The sequence below is a fragment of the Pleurodeles waltl genome, chromosome 10, assembly GCF_031143425.1.
Source record: "Pleurodeles waltl isolate 20211129_DDA chromosome 10, aPleWal1.hap1.20221129, whole genome shotgun sequence".
Taxonomy (NCBI): Eukaryota; Metazoa; Chordata; class Amphibia; order Caudata; family Salamandridae; genus Pleurodeles; species Pleurodeles waltl.
The window spans coordinates 1,015,736,225-1,015,751,414 of record NC_090449.1 but is presented as its reverse complement, the minus strand read 5'-3'; the positions used below and the strand labels follow the sequence as shown (position 1 = coordinate 1,015,751,414).

Below are 15,190 nucleotides of genomic sequence, written 5' to 3'. Positions count from 1 at the left end.
CTATCGGCAAAAGTGCAATTATCTACGTAACAGCCAAAAGTGCAATTAATATGTAACAGGGTCGATGTCATGCAAGGCGCTCGACTTCTGGCAAGCGAGATCGCGCTGCTAAAAAGTAGTCCACAAAACGTATGGAAAACAGCGAGCCTCGCATGTTTTCAGTACTTGGTCGCTGCACTCAAGGAGGGCTAACCACCGGAAAAGGCATGACGTATGCATGCCTTCCACTAATGAAAGCAAGCAGATTTTGAAAGGCAAGCCCACAAACCAATGAAAGACACTGACGTGACATGGGTGTGGCTCTGAGCCCTTTTCTAACTACTAATGTGTCTCGCAAGCGAAACGCATGCGCAAGCGCATGTGACACAGGCTCAACCCTAAAAATCGGGTTCCATGTGGGTTGGGGCATTGGGCCTCCAGTAGTGAGCGCATGTCCGACTTCCCAAGGGGAGCCTGTGCAAGTGCGATTAAGAGCAGCAGGCTCCGGGCGGTAGGCTTGGTGAGCTGAAACTGCAGCTTTTCCTGCCTACGATCATACCACCCTGAATGCGCCCGATCTCGGAAACTAAGCAGGGTCGGGCCTGGTTAGTACTTGGATGGGAGACCGCCTGGGAATACCAGGTGCTGTAGACATTTTGTCTCTCGCAGACACTAGGTGCTGCACGTCTTAGCTCAATTACACAGCTTTCTTGCTAATTTCATTTTCCACTTTTTATTTCCTGCACTCTTTTTTTCCTGTCTTAAAAAAAAAAAAAAGAAAGAAAAAAGAACAGCAATAACACTAAAATACACACTTTCCAAAGGAAAACTTACAATTATTCTGCACTTTACACTCGGCCCAAGCTGAAGAAAACATTTGCTCCACGACGGGCAAAGGGATCTCTAGATAAGGCTTTGCTTTCTTGCGGTAAACAGATGCGTGAGGTCTTAAGACCAGATCTCACTTCTTGTGATGTCATTTCCGGTCAGGTCATAGGTTGTGATGCCACTACCTGTGATTCCAGGTGCCATTTCACACGCCGTGGTGTCATGTGGCGTGATGTCACTTGCATAGTGTCTAACTTGGTCAGTCCCCCCACTTATTTTCTTTAAGACTTGTGCCATGAATAAGCCTTAGCCCCCAAGAAATAGTGCTTGAGCCCACTATTGGCAAACAAATGGAAATAATCAGCACAGCGTGTCCGAAATGTGATAAAAGGACAATGATGTATTCAGTGTAGAAGAATGAAATGAGTTGCAGACACTAGCATAACAGAGGCCAAAAGCAGAGCATTCCAGAAACAGGGAATAAAAAGAGGAAAGGTGCGTACAATTTGAGTTGTTGTAAAAGCATTCCAAAGCATTTTCAGGTATTTCATGGCATTGTAACAGGTGTCATTAACTCAATGATCCATTTATCGACCACAGAAAGAATGGGTGAGCAGGGCGTGTGCAGAATAAAACCTGTTCAACATAGGAAAACATCCCAGCAGAGAGCACATTACTCACTGTTGTGTCCTAAGCATTAAACTACAGACCTCTGTCTCTTTCAGTTTCACTTGTATTGTAAGAAGGGATATTATTTTGCATGTTGTTTGAGAAAGAATTCCATGATGAAAGATCAGATTTTTTCCACAACTACTAAATTCTTTCTGTGGGACCCTGGTTTGACAAAAGTAAAGAAAAGACTGGCCACCCTCTGCCTGTAAGGCATGGCGAATATGTTGCAGATGGCACTTCGAGTGACAGAGCCTCTCCATTAAGTGAAAAAAGTGCGAGAAGAGGGCTTGCCTTCCCGTTTATTTCTGGATTTGTTAAGGTAGTGTAGAAGAGATATTTCTCCCAGCCAGAGTGAATGGAGGTGTCGCCACTCAGTGGGATAACGAAGAGAGAACCCCTGCATAGCAGCAACTAATCGTCCTTGGAAGGGGAGAATGAACACTGCTGTTCAGAGGCAGCGTCTCCCCTGGTGACTCCTCCTTGTCATGCCCTAAGGAGGGGTCCAAGGAGGTGCAGGTCAGGGTCCATTGTAATTGAGTGTGTGAGAGGGGCCGTCTGATAGTCGTGCTAGGTTGGGGAGGGACTGCTGCAGCGTGTGAAGATGAGAGAATCGGACGTAACCCAGAGCATTTTAAATAGAGGATTTAATAAGCATTTTGAACGCAACGGGTCACGCATTTGCACGAGTTAGAGCTATTACCGTTGTAAACTCCTAACTGGTCTTTTCTTGCCACACAAATAAAAAGAAAAAAAACGCAGCACGATCGCGCTGGGGTTTACATAGCGCGATCGCACTGCGTTTTGTTTTTCATTTGTGTGGCAAGAAAAGTCCGGTTACGAGTTTACAAAGCTGGGGGTGGGGTGGGGGAATGCAATGCTCTTGTGTTTGCTCGAGTTAGAGCTCCTAGCGTTGTAAATTACTGAGTGGACTTTTCTTGCCACACAGACTGAAAATAACAAGATGAAGAGAGCGAGGGCGAGCTGGCCCTGGAAAAGCCCCCCTCTGCTGTTGGTTTATGTTTACAGAGGGATCTGGTGGGGAGTAGGGACTGAACAAGCACCCACACTGTTAAGGTGAAACAGGCAAATGCCCCCTTAAAGAAGAGATAAACAGGACATAGCGCAATTGCACAGTACTTTGTGTTGCTCCCAAAGTGAAAAAAGGCAGGACAAAGAGGCAGAACGGACCACTAGCAAACAAGGATTTTTGAAGGACACTGCAACTAACCAATCAAAACGCTGGAACTCACTCTATTGTATACTTTAGTATACAGCAAGCTGAACGCTAACGCTCAACCTAAAAAGCACAATGAACAAGGTGTCACACATAAAAAAAAAAAAATCAATGAATACTCTAACTGAAGGGCTTACAGCAATTCTTACACACAAAAAGCCCTTAAAATGTTTATGAAAGGCGGACACGAGAAGTTCTGGTGGTTCTATTTCTACAGTTGTTAGCACGTCAGATAGAAAGAGAGCCTGGTGCCCAGAGCTGACACATTCTTTGAAGTAAGTTGTAAAACTACCTACTTATTATGACTATATGGTGGGACAGGAGTAGTATTTTTTCTATGTGCACCATGGTCCAGGGAAAAACAAAAACTGTTGATTTAACAACTTTGAATCATGGTACTTGCCATCACTTTAGTAGTATGCAGACAATCATGAAAACCTAAAAAACAGAAAGTATTCCCATTGTTCTTCCATAATTCGCATCGTAGGAAGTGAAGCATTGGATACTAATATTCCCATTAGGACAGCCGGTGTGCAGTGATCCCTCTATACGTCGGAATTCTTAGGAGTGACAATGAACTCAGTCCTGCATTAGTATCCCAGGAAGTGACATTATAGGACTTTTGACAGTGTCAATTTCACAGGAAGCCACATAACTAAAATGATAAAATTAATCAAAATAAAAAACAAGTTACTTACCTTTGGTAACGCATTATCGGTAGAGAATATCTAGCTGCAGATTCCTTACCCTTGAATTTGGATCTGCATGCTTCGTTCGGCTCCGCATGGCATTGTCAGTGTCGTTTGAGCCGTCTGTGATGTCACGGTCACCTACGAAAGCACCTCCCCTGCACGCGTACATCAGGTCTTTTACCCACAAACTTCACGCCAGAAGTGAAGTCACTGATAGAACTAACAGTTCGTCTGTGCAAAACCAGGGCCCTAAAAGGGATAAACCATAACCCTACTATACATATCCGCAGAGCAGGGAGGCATAGGTGGGTGTAAAGAATCTGCAGCTACCAGATAATGTGTTAACGAAGGTAAGTAACTTGTTCATCTGATAGAGACTTCTAGCTGCAGATTCCATACCTTTGAATAGATACCCAAGCCATAATCTCCTGGCAGTGGGATGCGGGTACCTCTACTTACACTAAAAAGTGCTGCAGGACCGAACGGGCAAAGTGACCATCTCTCCATACCCGATTGCCCAATAAGTAATGTTTTGCAAACGTGTGCAAAGATGCCCACGTTGCTGCCTGACAAATATTCAGGAATGGAAAGCCCCGAGCTAGAGCAGTGGTAGCCGCTTGGCCCTTGGTAGAATAAGCCCTCAAGCCCTCAGGAGGCTGCTTCCTCGCCAATGCATAACAGATCTCGATGCAGAGAATGACGTAGCATGAAATGGTTTGCTTCTGTACTACCCAACCCTTCTTTGCTCCCACATACCCCACAAAGAGTTGGTCATCCACCTGGAACTCTTTTGTGCGGTCAAGGTAGAACGACAATGCTCTTTTTGGATCCAGCTGGTGGAGTCGCTCCTCTTCCTTAGAGGGATGCGATGGAGCAGAGAAGGTGGGCAGGATGATATTCTGACCCAGAGGGAATGGGGTCACCACCTTAGGGAGGAAAGAGGCACATGTTCTGAGAACCACCTTGTCTGGGAACAAAGTGAGATACAGTGGCTTGGATGAAAGAGCTTGCATCTCACTCACCCTCCTGGCAGATGTTAGGCCACTAAGAAGGCTATTTTGATGGTGAGCAGCCGGAGGGGGGGGACAGTTGTGTAAGGGCTCAAAAGGAGCACACATTAGAAATGTAAGGACCATATTTAAGTCCCATTGGGGCATAACAAAGGGTGTAGGAGGAAACATATGTACAAGCCCTTTGAGGAATCTATGTACAATGGGAGATTTGGAAAATGAAGGCCGATTAGGTAGCCGAAGAAATGCCGATAAGGCAGAAAGATAGCCCTTGAGAGTACCCAAGGCAGAACCTTGCTGGGCAATTGATAGTATAAACAGAAGGATATAAGAAAGAGTATCAAAGACCTTTCTGTACAATAATATACAAAGCGTTTCCAACAACAGGCGTATAACCGTTTTAGTGGAGGGACTCCTGGCTGAAAAATTAACTTTAGAGACTTCAGGAAAAAGTTCAAAAGCCTTCAACTGTCGCTGCTCAATCTCCATGCATTTAGATGCAAAATTGACAGGTTCGGGTGGAGAACCTTCCCCTGCTGCTGTGACAGAAGATCCTCCCAATGGGACAACCTGATCGGAGGATTGATGCTAATTTTCAAAATCTCAGGATACCAAACTCTCCTTGCCCAAACCGGAGCCACTAGAATTACTTGGCCCCGGTTGTTCTTGATCTTCTTGAGAACTCTAGGCAGAAGTGGAATGGCGTCTAGGAGGCCTGAATTCCACTTGTGACAAATAGTGTCGCCGAGCAATTGCCACCTTGGAATCTCCAAAGCGCAATACTGCTGACATTGAATGTTCCCTGCAGAGGTGAAGAGATCTAACCAAGGCTCTCCCCACTCTTGAAAGAGTCCTTGTGCCACCTCCGAGTGGAGACACTGTTCATGATCTGCTAGGCATCAACAGCTGAGTTAGTCCGCTCTGGCATTCAGAGAACCTGCCAGGTGTTGAGCCACCAGGGTTATGCCCTGCTGTTCCAGCCATGTCCAGAGATGCAGGGCCTTTTGACAAAGGGTCCATGACCCCATACCGCCCTGCTTGTTGCAGTACCACATTGTGATGGTGTTGTCCATCAACACCTGTGCTATCTTCCCTTTTACAACATAAAAAAATGCTTTCAGTGCCAGTCAGATGGCCTGGAGCTCCAGTAAGTTGATATGGAGTCCTGATTCCACTGAAGACGAGAAGCCTCTGATCTCCTCCTCTCCCAGATGGCCTCCTCAGCCCAGAAGTGACGCATCTGTCACTACTGTGAGATCTGGTTGGGGAAGGGAGAGCAGTTTGCCTCTGACCCTATTGCGGTTCACTAACCATCACTGCAGGACTTTGGCAGTTCCCTCTGAGATCTGAACCGTGACGGTAAGATTCCCCTGATGCTGTGCCCACTGGAACTTCAGGTCCCACTGCAGAGTCCAAATATGCCATCTGGCATGTTTGTCTAACAGGATGCCGGAAGCCATGAGTCCCAAGAGCCTCAGAGTCTGTCGCACCGAAATCCAGGATAGAGACCAAAACATCGATGTGATAATTTGAATATCCTGGACTCGCTGCTCGGGAGGATAAGCCCGAAACTGCACTGTGTCCAGAACGGCTCTGATGAAAGGGAGCTTCTGAGAGGGAGTCAGGTGCGACTTCGGCACGTTTATAGTGAACCCCAGGAATGCAGGAGGTTCGCTGTCGTCTGAAGGTGGTTGACGAGAGTCTGGGGCGTAGGAGCCTTCAACAGCCAGTCATTGAGGTAGGGGAAGACTGAAACCCCTAACCTGCTCAGATGAGCTGCTACCACTGCCATCACTTTGGTGAACACCAGAGGGGCACTGGTGAGACCGAAAGGAAGCACAGTAAACTGAAAGTGCTTGTGGCCTACTTTGAATGGCAAGTAGAGCCTGTGGGTAGGCAGGATGTGGATGTGAAATTACGCATTCTGCGAGTTCAACACTACCATCCAGTCTTCTTGGTCTAGGGCAGACAAGACCCCAGCAAGAGTGAGCATCTTGAATTTCTCCTTTTTGAGGATGACATTGATGTCCCTTAAATCCAACATAGGGCGAAGACTCTTGTTTTTTTTTTGGAATCAGAAAGTAGCGGGAATAACAACCACTGCCTACTTCTGACATCGGGACGCTTTCTATGGCTCCCTGGACCAAGAGAGCCGTAACTTCCTTGCAAAGCAAGACTAAATGATCCTCTGTCAGCCGTTCTTTAATGGAGGCATAGAGGGAGGGAAGGACTCGAAGGGAAGGGCATAGCCTTTCTGTATGATCTGCAAGATCCATTTGTCCAATGTTATGGACCGCCAGTGAGGGAGATGAAATAGAATCCTCCCTCCAACTGGCCGCAAGTGGTCTTGCAGAATCATACCAGGAGGACTTGGGCGCTGTGAGGAGGGGGCTGGGTGGTGGCTGACCTCTAGCTAGACCCTCTGGGTCTGAAGGTACTATGACCTCATCCTCGCACTGGATGCTGAGATGATGGAGGACGGTGGATGACTTGTGGGAGGCGTACCACACCCCTTCTGAAACCTTGAAAGGGGGACTGCTGGCGAGCATCCGCCAAGAGCCCCAAGGAACTGGCTGTAGTTCGAGAGTCCTTGAACCACTCAAGTGCAGACTCTGCCTTTTCTCCAAATAGGTGCAAGCCATCGAAGGGCATGTTCATAAGGTTTTCCTGGATAGCCCCCAAAAAGCCGGATGTACGGAGCCAGGCGTGGCATCGAAGGGCCACTGTCGCTGAAATAGCCCTGCCCAGCGAGTCGATCGTGTCCAAACCATACCGTATCGTAAACTTGGCTGCATCTCTCCCATCTTTTACAGCTTGTGTGAGAGTGTCCTGCATGCCCTCTGGGACCTGGGGCAGCACGTCTGCCACTGTATCCCACAATGTATGGGAAAAACTGCCCAATAGGCATGAGATGTTTACGGACCTCAATGCCAGGCTAGAGGAAGAAAACATTTTCTTTCCAAGCTGATCCAGCCTCTTGGATTCCCTTTCCAGGGGAGCGAAAGGGAAGGCACCATGGGAAGTGGAGGCTAGACTACCAGACTCTCCGGGGTGGAGTGGGGTGTTGTGTGAGGAAACTAGGATCGTTTGGAGCTGGTCTATTCCGGCGGCTGACAGTCCTATTAACAGGATCCCCTGTGCTGGATTTGGACCACGTCCCCAACAGGACATCAGTGAGGGCTTCATTGAAGGGAAACATCGGCTCTGATGTGGAAACCTCCGGCTGAAGCACCTCAGCCAGGAGGTTAGTCCTGACTGGCACCGTAGGTAGATCTAAGTCCAAGACCTCAGCTGCCCTACGAACCTCCCCCCTCTGTAGCCACAGTAGGAGGTGAGAGCATGCCAGTATCTGGAGAAGTATCCAGTCCACTGGCTTCCCCTAGTTCCTCATACCAGTCGATATGCTCCAATCCATACTCTAAAGGGTCATAGGACCCATTCCCTCCCACCCCACCAGTACCTGGATGTTCTGAAAAAGCCTCAGGTACTGATCTGGCCCCTGTTGGCGCCATCAAAGTCCGAATCGCATCATACAATGTTGTTCCGGCTCATCTGGGATAAGGATGGGGCTCGTTCCGCCGGTGGGTGCTCGCGGAGCAGGGAACTTCAACGCTGGGAGTGACACCAGAGGCAGCCGACTGTGTGAACTCGGGATCGTCCCTGATCCGGTAACGGATCCTGGAGTACCCAACAGCATTGAGGCCGAAGCTGGTATCGTCGAACCCGATGGGGCCCATACCTGCCCCCATGGGCCCTAACGCACACCAGCGGGGCAACATGCTCAAATACGAGGCGCATGGCGTCGAAAAACTGAGTTGAGCTGGGGTTGCTCAGGCTCCCGGAAAGGGGGGGAGGCTCGAAGTCAGCTCTGGCATCGGTTCTGCAGAACCATGCCTGGAACGTCGATGTTCCCGAGACGCCTCGACGGCCGACGGGCATGGCGAAGTCGAAGTCTGCTTGGACTTCTTCTTCTTGTGCCTCTTCAGAGTGCCTGGAGGGCCTCAAGTGCGAAGAAGAGGACATAGGGCTCCTGGAGCGGTCCCACGACCTCCTCCTCGATCGGGACCATGACCTCCTAGGAGTCGTGTCAACCGAAGTCGACTGCCGGGGCTGCCATGAGCTTCAGAGACCACTCTCTCAAAGTGTTCAGAGCCATGGCCCGGCAGTTGGAACACAACTTGGAGTCATGGTCTCTGTCGAGGCACCAGAGACATACCTGATGTGGGGTTCGTCACCGACATGGAGCGATGGCAGGCGCCACACCGCATGAACCCAGTCTTCCTCAATGTCATCCTGCACAGACTACAAAAGACTCGACAAAGTTCGAAAAAGGCCTGCCATAAAAGGCAGAGGGTAACTTGAATCTGGACCTGCGTTTAACCGGTGCGGAAGGAAAATAACTGACTTACGCATGCCAGGTAGTGCTTTTATAGCTGACCGTGACATCACAGATGGCTCCAGCGTTGCGGACGACGCCACGCGGAACCAAACGACGCACACAGATTCGAAAAACGCTATCCGGCGGTGTGCACAGGGTACTGCTCAGCAAAAAATCCCGGATTCCAAGTTGACGCAAGGAAATTCAAAGGTAAGGAATCTGTAGCTAGAAGTCGCTTTCAGATTTTTAAAATTAAGAAAATAATAAGAAAAACTCACTAAAATGTACACACATCAAGAAACCTGACTTGGGTGAATATTCAAATTGTCAACATGCAATATGTAAATGTGCTACTGCCAAACAGGAAACATCTTTCTGCAGAGTGAAGAGCAATTAGTATACCTAGGGCTCCTGTGGTGAGTAAACTTCAAGCGGTCAGGAGTAAGGGTGGGCTGTAAACTCGGATTCCCTAGCTGAGTTCGCAGAGTTTTTCCCACTCCATTCAAGTTCCGGAAAAACTCTGCCAACTGCGCCATAGCAGAGTTTTTTCTCCTGTGCGACTTGCCAGTGCTACAATAGCGAGGGCGAGAGGGCAATTGAGTGCTAGACCACCTCCCAGTGAAATTTTTCAACACAGGCAGTTGCTTCAGACCACTACCGCTAGAGTTGACAAAGCTGCCTATTGTGGTGAGAAAGCTGCAGCTAGAGTAGAAAATATACAGGAGCAACAGATAGGAGTAGTGCTCTCTGATGCGCCATGAGGTGCCATTCGCACTAAGTTACAGCACAGTAGAAGCTCCTGGCACTAAAATTTGGCACAAGCAGCAAAATGTTCCGAATTCCGCTGCTCACAGAGGTCCAAAGAATCTCACTGATTTTTTAGATAGCTCAGCAGAAAACCAGGGAACACCGCGGAACACCAGGGTTAAGGCTTGGATGGGACTGGTAAGTGCCAGGCACTGGCCTGGACCAATGCCTCTCCCCCACACTCCATTAACATTTAAAATGTAGTCTTTCTGCCTTCTTCCACAAGGGAGGGAGATTGGGTATTTACTCCAAAACTCATCCCAGGGAAAATTATTTTATCTAAAACAAAAAAAAAGAAAAAAAAAAAGGTGGTGGAGCCCTCGAGTCAGGCTGTGCCCCACTCAAAAATGAGCAAGCTGGCATTCTGCCCCAATCCTAGGTGGGGAGGAGTGTGAACTATATTGTTGGGAGCAAATTCCTGTGTCCAGATTAGATCAGGCCATTCTCTTTCCACTCTAATTGAACAACCATAAGTATTATTCTAACTCTTGATTGCTTTCCTTGGTTGTCCATCAGATAGGATGGTAACTGGTGGAATACCGAGAATCAATTCTTAGTGTTATCATGAATGCCTTCTACAAATGAGACACACATTGATTTCCATGAACTGAAATTACAACTACTTGTATACCATGTGCTGAGTGAACAGTTGTGCTAACTGCTGAGCTCTGAGAATATTTTTAGGGGAATAAAATGACTCATTTTGATAATCGTGTCTTAATAACCAAGATGATATTACAGCCCTGACTAGAAGATAAGTCTATATTAAGGTCCATAGTTACTGTGTGCCACCAAAAAGGTACTGCAGGAAAGGGCTGGAGCTACTCTTGAGGTGCTTGCCTGTTAACCTTAATCTCAAGCATTTTTCACAAGTCTATGTATTGCTTTATCTACAGGTTCATTGCTGGCCATGAAAAATGTATCTTCACTAAATCTGTAGTCATTACTACTCCTTTATGTTCAGTCAACTGATCATCATGACAAGTCTGGAGGGCCATTTCTTGGAGTTCCTTGGTGGGTAAGCACAGGGCTTCCCTGTAAAAAGGAAGATATTCTCTCAAATCTCTTTCTGGATCCTGTTTTGCCCATTCTTTCATGCTGCCAAATAACGGACTACTGACCTTCTCTTTGAACTTGGAGTACTGCGTGACACCAGCAAATCTTTCTGTGGGGATGTCCGGAGTTCTTTCCTATCTGTTTGATTCAATGTTAGTGTCTATTCTAGAAAGAGTGTCTGTTTTCCCATTTTTGGAGCCTGGTCTATAGGCTCTGATGAAATTAAAATCTGTAAAATATAAAGACCACCTCAGTTGTCTGGGAGTCAAGGTTTGAGCTAACTTCAGAAACTTGAGGTTTCTATGATAAGGGAAAACGGTTACCACATGCCAGGCTCCCAATATATAATGTCTGTGTGAAATGCATTTCTCACAGCTAGTAGTTCCTTGTCAGCTATGGAATAGCAAACTTTAGTGGGAGTCAAATTTCTGGAACAAAATGCAACAGAGTGAAGTTGCTCAGTACTCGTGTTGCTGTGAAAGAGTGTCCCTCATGACAACATTTCAAATGTCAGCTTCAGCATCAAACGGTTCTTCAGGGAGAGATGAAGTTAAACAGGTACTGTGGTGAATGTGCCTTTTAAAAACAAAAGCTCTTCCAACTCTTTTGACCAATTATATTTCCTTATCTCAGGAGACAGGCTTACTGAGATGATCTCAGTGTTGCCACTATCCATAGAAACTCCACATGCAGAAAAGACAAATCCAAGAACTTCAACGTCTTTCAAGTCAAAGGCAATTTTTTTCTAATTTGACATGCATCGTTTTTTTGCAATTATTTTAGTATAGCTCCAACATTTTGCACGCTCTCTTCTAAACTGCAGAAAATCATACATATAAACCACAGAAATTGGATCCAGAAATTCTCTCAGTACATGTTTAATAGTGCTAAAATGCAGCACGAGCACTGCACAAACAGCAAGGCATTATCTCTGGTAGGGAATGCAGTTTTCCATTTGTCCCCTCCTGCCACACATATTAAAGGAACGGCTTCACGAATACTGAATTTTGAGTATATCTCTACCTCCTTGATCTGATCCAGATGCACAAAGATTGATGATAATGGATCCCACTTCTTTATGGTCACTTGGTTCAATGCTCTGTAATCGATACAGCTTCTAAGATCTCCTTTCTTTTTTAAGGCTGAAGAATAAGGGCGAAGAAAATGGTAATTGGGATGGACAGAGGAATCAAATGGCTAGGTATTGGCCTAGATTTTTTTTTTTTAGATATTGGCCTTCGTGTTTATTCAGCACATAGATTCTGCTGCAAGTTAGAGTCGCTCCAGGTACCAAATCAATGGTGCAATCGTACAGTCTGTGATGAGGTAACTTTTCTAATCTGACTATCGAAACAGGGAGGTAGAGAATGGAATTTTCTTTTTTTTTTTCATCCTGCGTTCATTCAGGTTCCGATCAATGCGTAACACCAAATCTATCAAATTGGATGCTGCCATTAATCCGTTTGGAATTTAAGCCAGGGCCTCTTTCAACTGTTCTCGAAGATCATGACCGTGAATGCTGCTCGCCTGGCTTCAGGCCGTCCGGTTTCTATAATCCATTTGTTAAACTGGGCCAGGCAGGAGATTAAATCCTTGTTGCTTTAAATCAACAGTTTGTTATTTGTAGCTTGTGAATCAGATCTCAGGTGAAAAATCCAGAGAAATTCTATTTTAAAATTCTCAATACCATATAACACAGGATCATTTCATGGTATGGGCCACACTGCAGCATCACTGCTCAGATAAGACAATTTCAAATGCCACTTTGAATTGTTATCTGTGAAAACAATGGTTATACACAAAAAGTGTAATAAACACTCAGTGAAAAAAACCTGAGTCTTATGAGGATCCCAATAAAGTCTGCCTGGAGGGGGCGATTGGAAGTATGGGCATAAGGCATGAATCACTTTAGTGTAAATATTAGATGTCTGGGAAGAGGATGGCTTATCTCTACTCTCACTTTTCTCAGTTTTCTACTTTCCTCGAACTCCAAGGAATTCTTCATTGGAACGACCAAAAGGGACCTCAGCTGGTAGGTTGGATATGCATCTACAAGTGAACACAACAATAAACACAAACTGCTTGGTGTTCTCACTATTTAAGCATCAAACGTTTAACCTTCATCATTTTCTCAGAGGACTAGCTTCTCCCTGGTTAAGTACTTTACACTGTTAATGCTATGTTTCAGAACAGGTTTATAAATACTTGCAATCTCCTAACAGTTCATCAGTATTGCAAAAGATTAAATTAGAGATTCGTTTTTTTTCTCTAACAGATTGTATTTCTTTGTTTCCTTGTAACCATTACATATTAAACCGTACTGTCTTCCTTCTGCTTCCAAGAAATGGCTTTCCTCACTTTTTTTGTTTTCCTGAAGGACTCCAAGTTTTCTTTCTTAATAACAGAAAATAAATACACAAGCTACAAAATGGGAAATAAACCCTGGTGGGCACATCCTATGACACTGCAGGTCAGTCCCCAAACAACAGGAATAACTAGGTGATTTATTTCTGCAGAGTTGCACACAGAAGACACTACTACCTGACTTGAAAAGATAGATGAAGTGTGCGGATTAGGACCAGCGCACATGTAAAGGAAATTCAGAAGGCTTGTGCTGAATGACAATAGGCTAGTCCAATAACCTTGGGTGCCTACTAGTGCGGCCGCCATCTTCAGTTTATGATTTCATGCTCCATAAAGCTTCAGCAATCACTTTAAGGGAAACACATTATATGAGGCTTCCTACATCTCCATCTGGGCTATATTCTGACATGGTGCCATTTCAAGGTTTGAACATTGTTTTTAACCACCGTCACTGAGTCATGCCAACTAGACGCAGACACAATATTTTTTTATTTATTTTTTTAACAGGATCACTGTGCTTCACAAAGGTCTGGCTCCAGACTTGCCGTAATCAAGCCCCGACAAAAGAGGTTGGCCAGCGATTCCAAACACATCCTGAACCATTTCAATGAACTACTGTTTCACATGAGCTGGTAAAAAGGAAACCACTAGCCGTTTAATCTCCCATAGAGAGTGGTAGTAATGCACCAGCATACACATCTTTGTACAGGAACAAAGCCAGCCTCTTTGAGGAAAACGTTTTTCCCCATCAATTCAGTCTACAAAAACTTCCAGTCAACTAAGGAAGGTATCAAGGAGCCGGTGCTGACACATTTAAACCAGTTAGCCTGCAGACCCACGGCTCTACAGCTAGACAGGTGGACAAAAATGTTGGGTTGTCTGGGACTGGGCGATGAAAATGAGTCACCTCATTGTGAACCTTAAAAACCCACGATGCACCAGAGGGAGATGGAGCAGGGCAGAGCACAGTTCATAGATACTGGGTGAAATGTCCCAACTCCGAGGGGTCAACATCAAGTGCTGGAAATTCTGGGTGAGGAGCCGGCAAAGCAAAACATGGAATCAGAATGAGCCAGGCACAGACGTCCAACAGAGTAGGCCACGGTTATGAAGATTATATTGAGGTCGAGGAGTTTAGAGGACCAATCAGTTGACACAAAACCTGTCCCCTTGATCAGGATGAACATCCAGAGGAAGAGGAGGTCTCCGTAAGTAAGCCCTAAACTTGGAGCAAGGAGGCTTCTTTGAAAGAAAAAAGCCCATATCACTGCATCCATCCCAAGATTGAGACCTGCAGAGACAATACGAGTCATCCGTAGTAAAAACTAGTTAAACGGTTTTGCAACACTTACCCCTCCTGCCGATATAGCTCCTGGCCTTCTGTGTGTTTTTGTTTGCCCATGAGTAGCAGGCTGCCCTTTGAATCCCCATCTTTTCATGACTCCTTGGAAACCTTTGCCAATCCTGGAAAACAAGTACAACATAAATTTAATTGGCAAAGTGCAAACCATGGTCTGTGCAAATGTATAATACTTTTCTACTGAATGTATGCATTTTTCTGTTGAGCCCCGTCATTAAGAATACACATTTTTGACCACATTTTTTAAGGCAATACTGTCTGAAGTAGGGTGACATCCCGAGTATGTTCTCTGAATCCATGTTATACAATCAGGTAAAATTCAAACTGTAAGAAGACTATCCATCCGTACCACTCACGTGACACCAGAGCATGAGGGTGACATTCAAGTTCTCCTAGCTGCAGTGAGCATGCTGGGGACTCACTGACGCATACCAATCAAGAGAAAAGTGAAAATCCAATCAAAAAGTCAAAAATTAGGATTGAATCCTGGAAAGCAAGTCACAAGCTAAGTACATTCTAAATACTACTGTGTCAGAACAGGGGTTTTCAATGACAGCAATGACCCGATAACTTTCTAATATTTATTTTTACCACTACCCCCACCGCAATGACACCAACTATACATATAACCTGACTTTTCCTTATTGTAATATGTTGCTTTTTCTTAACTGGAATATTGTTCATTTATATTTTAATAAATACAAACTCTTAATTATAGTATAATTCTGAACACAACCATTATACTTAGATTACTATTTAATTTTCCTAATCACACAGATTTTTTTTTTCAGATTTGTTTTATTCAATTGC

At 45.5% G+C, this 15,190-nt stretch overlaps 1 protein-coding gene and 1 pseudogene across 1 annotated transcript in view; one reads left to right on the top strand and one right to left on the bottom strand.

Annotated features, from left to right (window-relative positions):
* Positions 1-15,190, bottom strand: part of MRPL3 (mitochondrial ribosomal protein L3) — a 229,158-nt gene that overhangs the window by 79,328 nt on the left and 134,640 nt on the right. Inside the window, exon 7 of the mRNA XM_069211920.1 lies at positions 14,373-14,484. Coding sequence (XP_069068021.1) covers positions 14,373-14,484 — 112 coding nt within the window. The remainder of the gene's footprint in view (positions 1-14,372; positions 14,485-15,190) is intronic.
* Positions 525-633, top strand: LOC138262556 (5S ribosomal RNA; annotated as a pseudogene).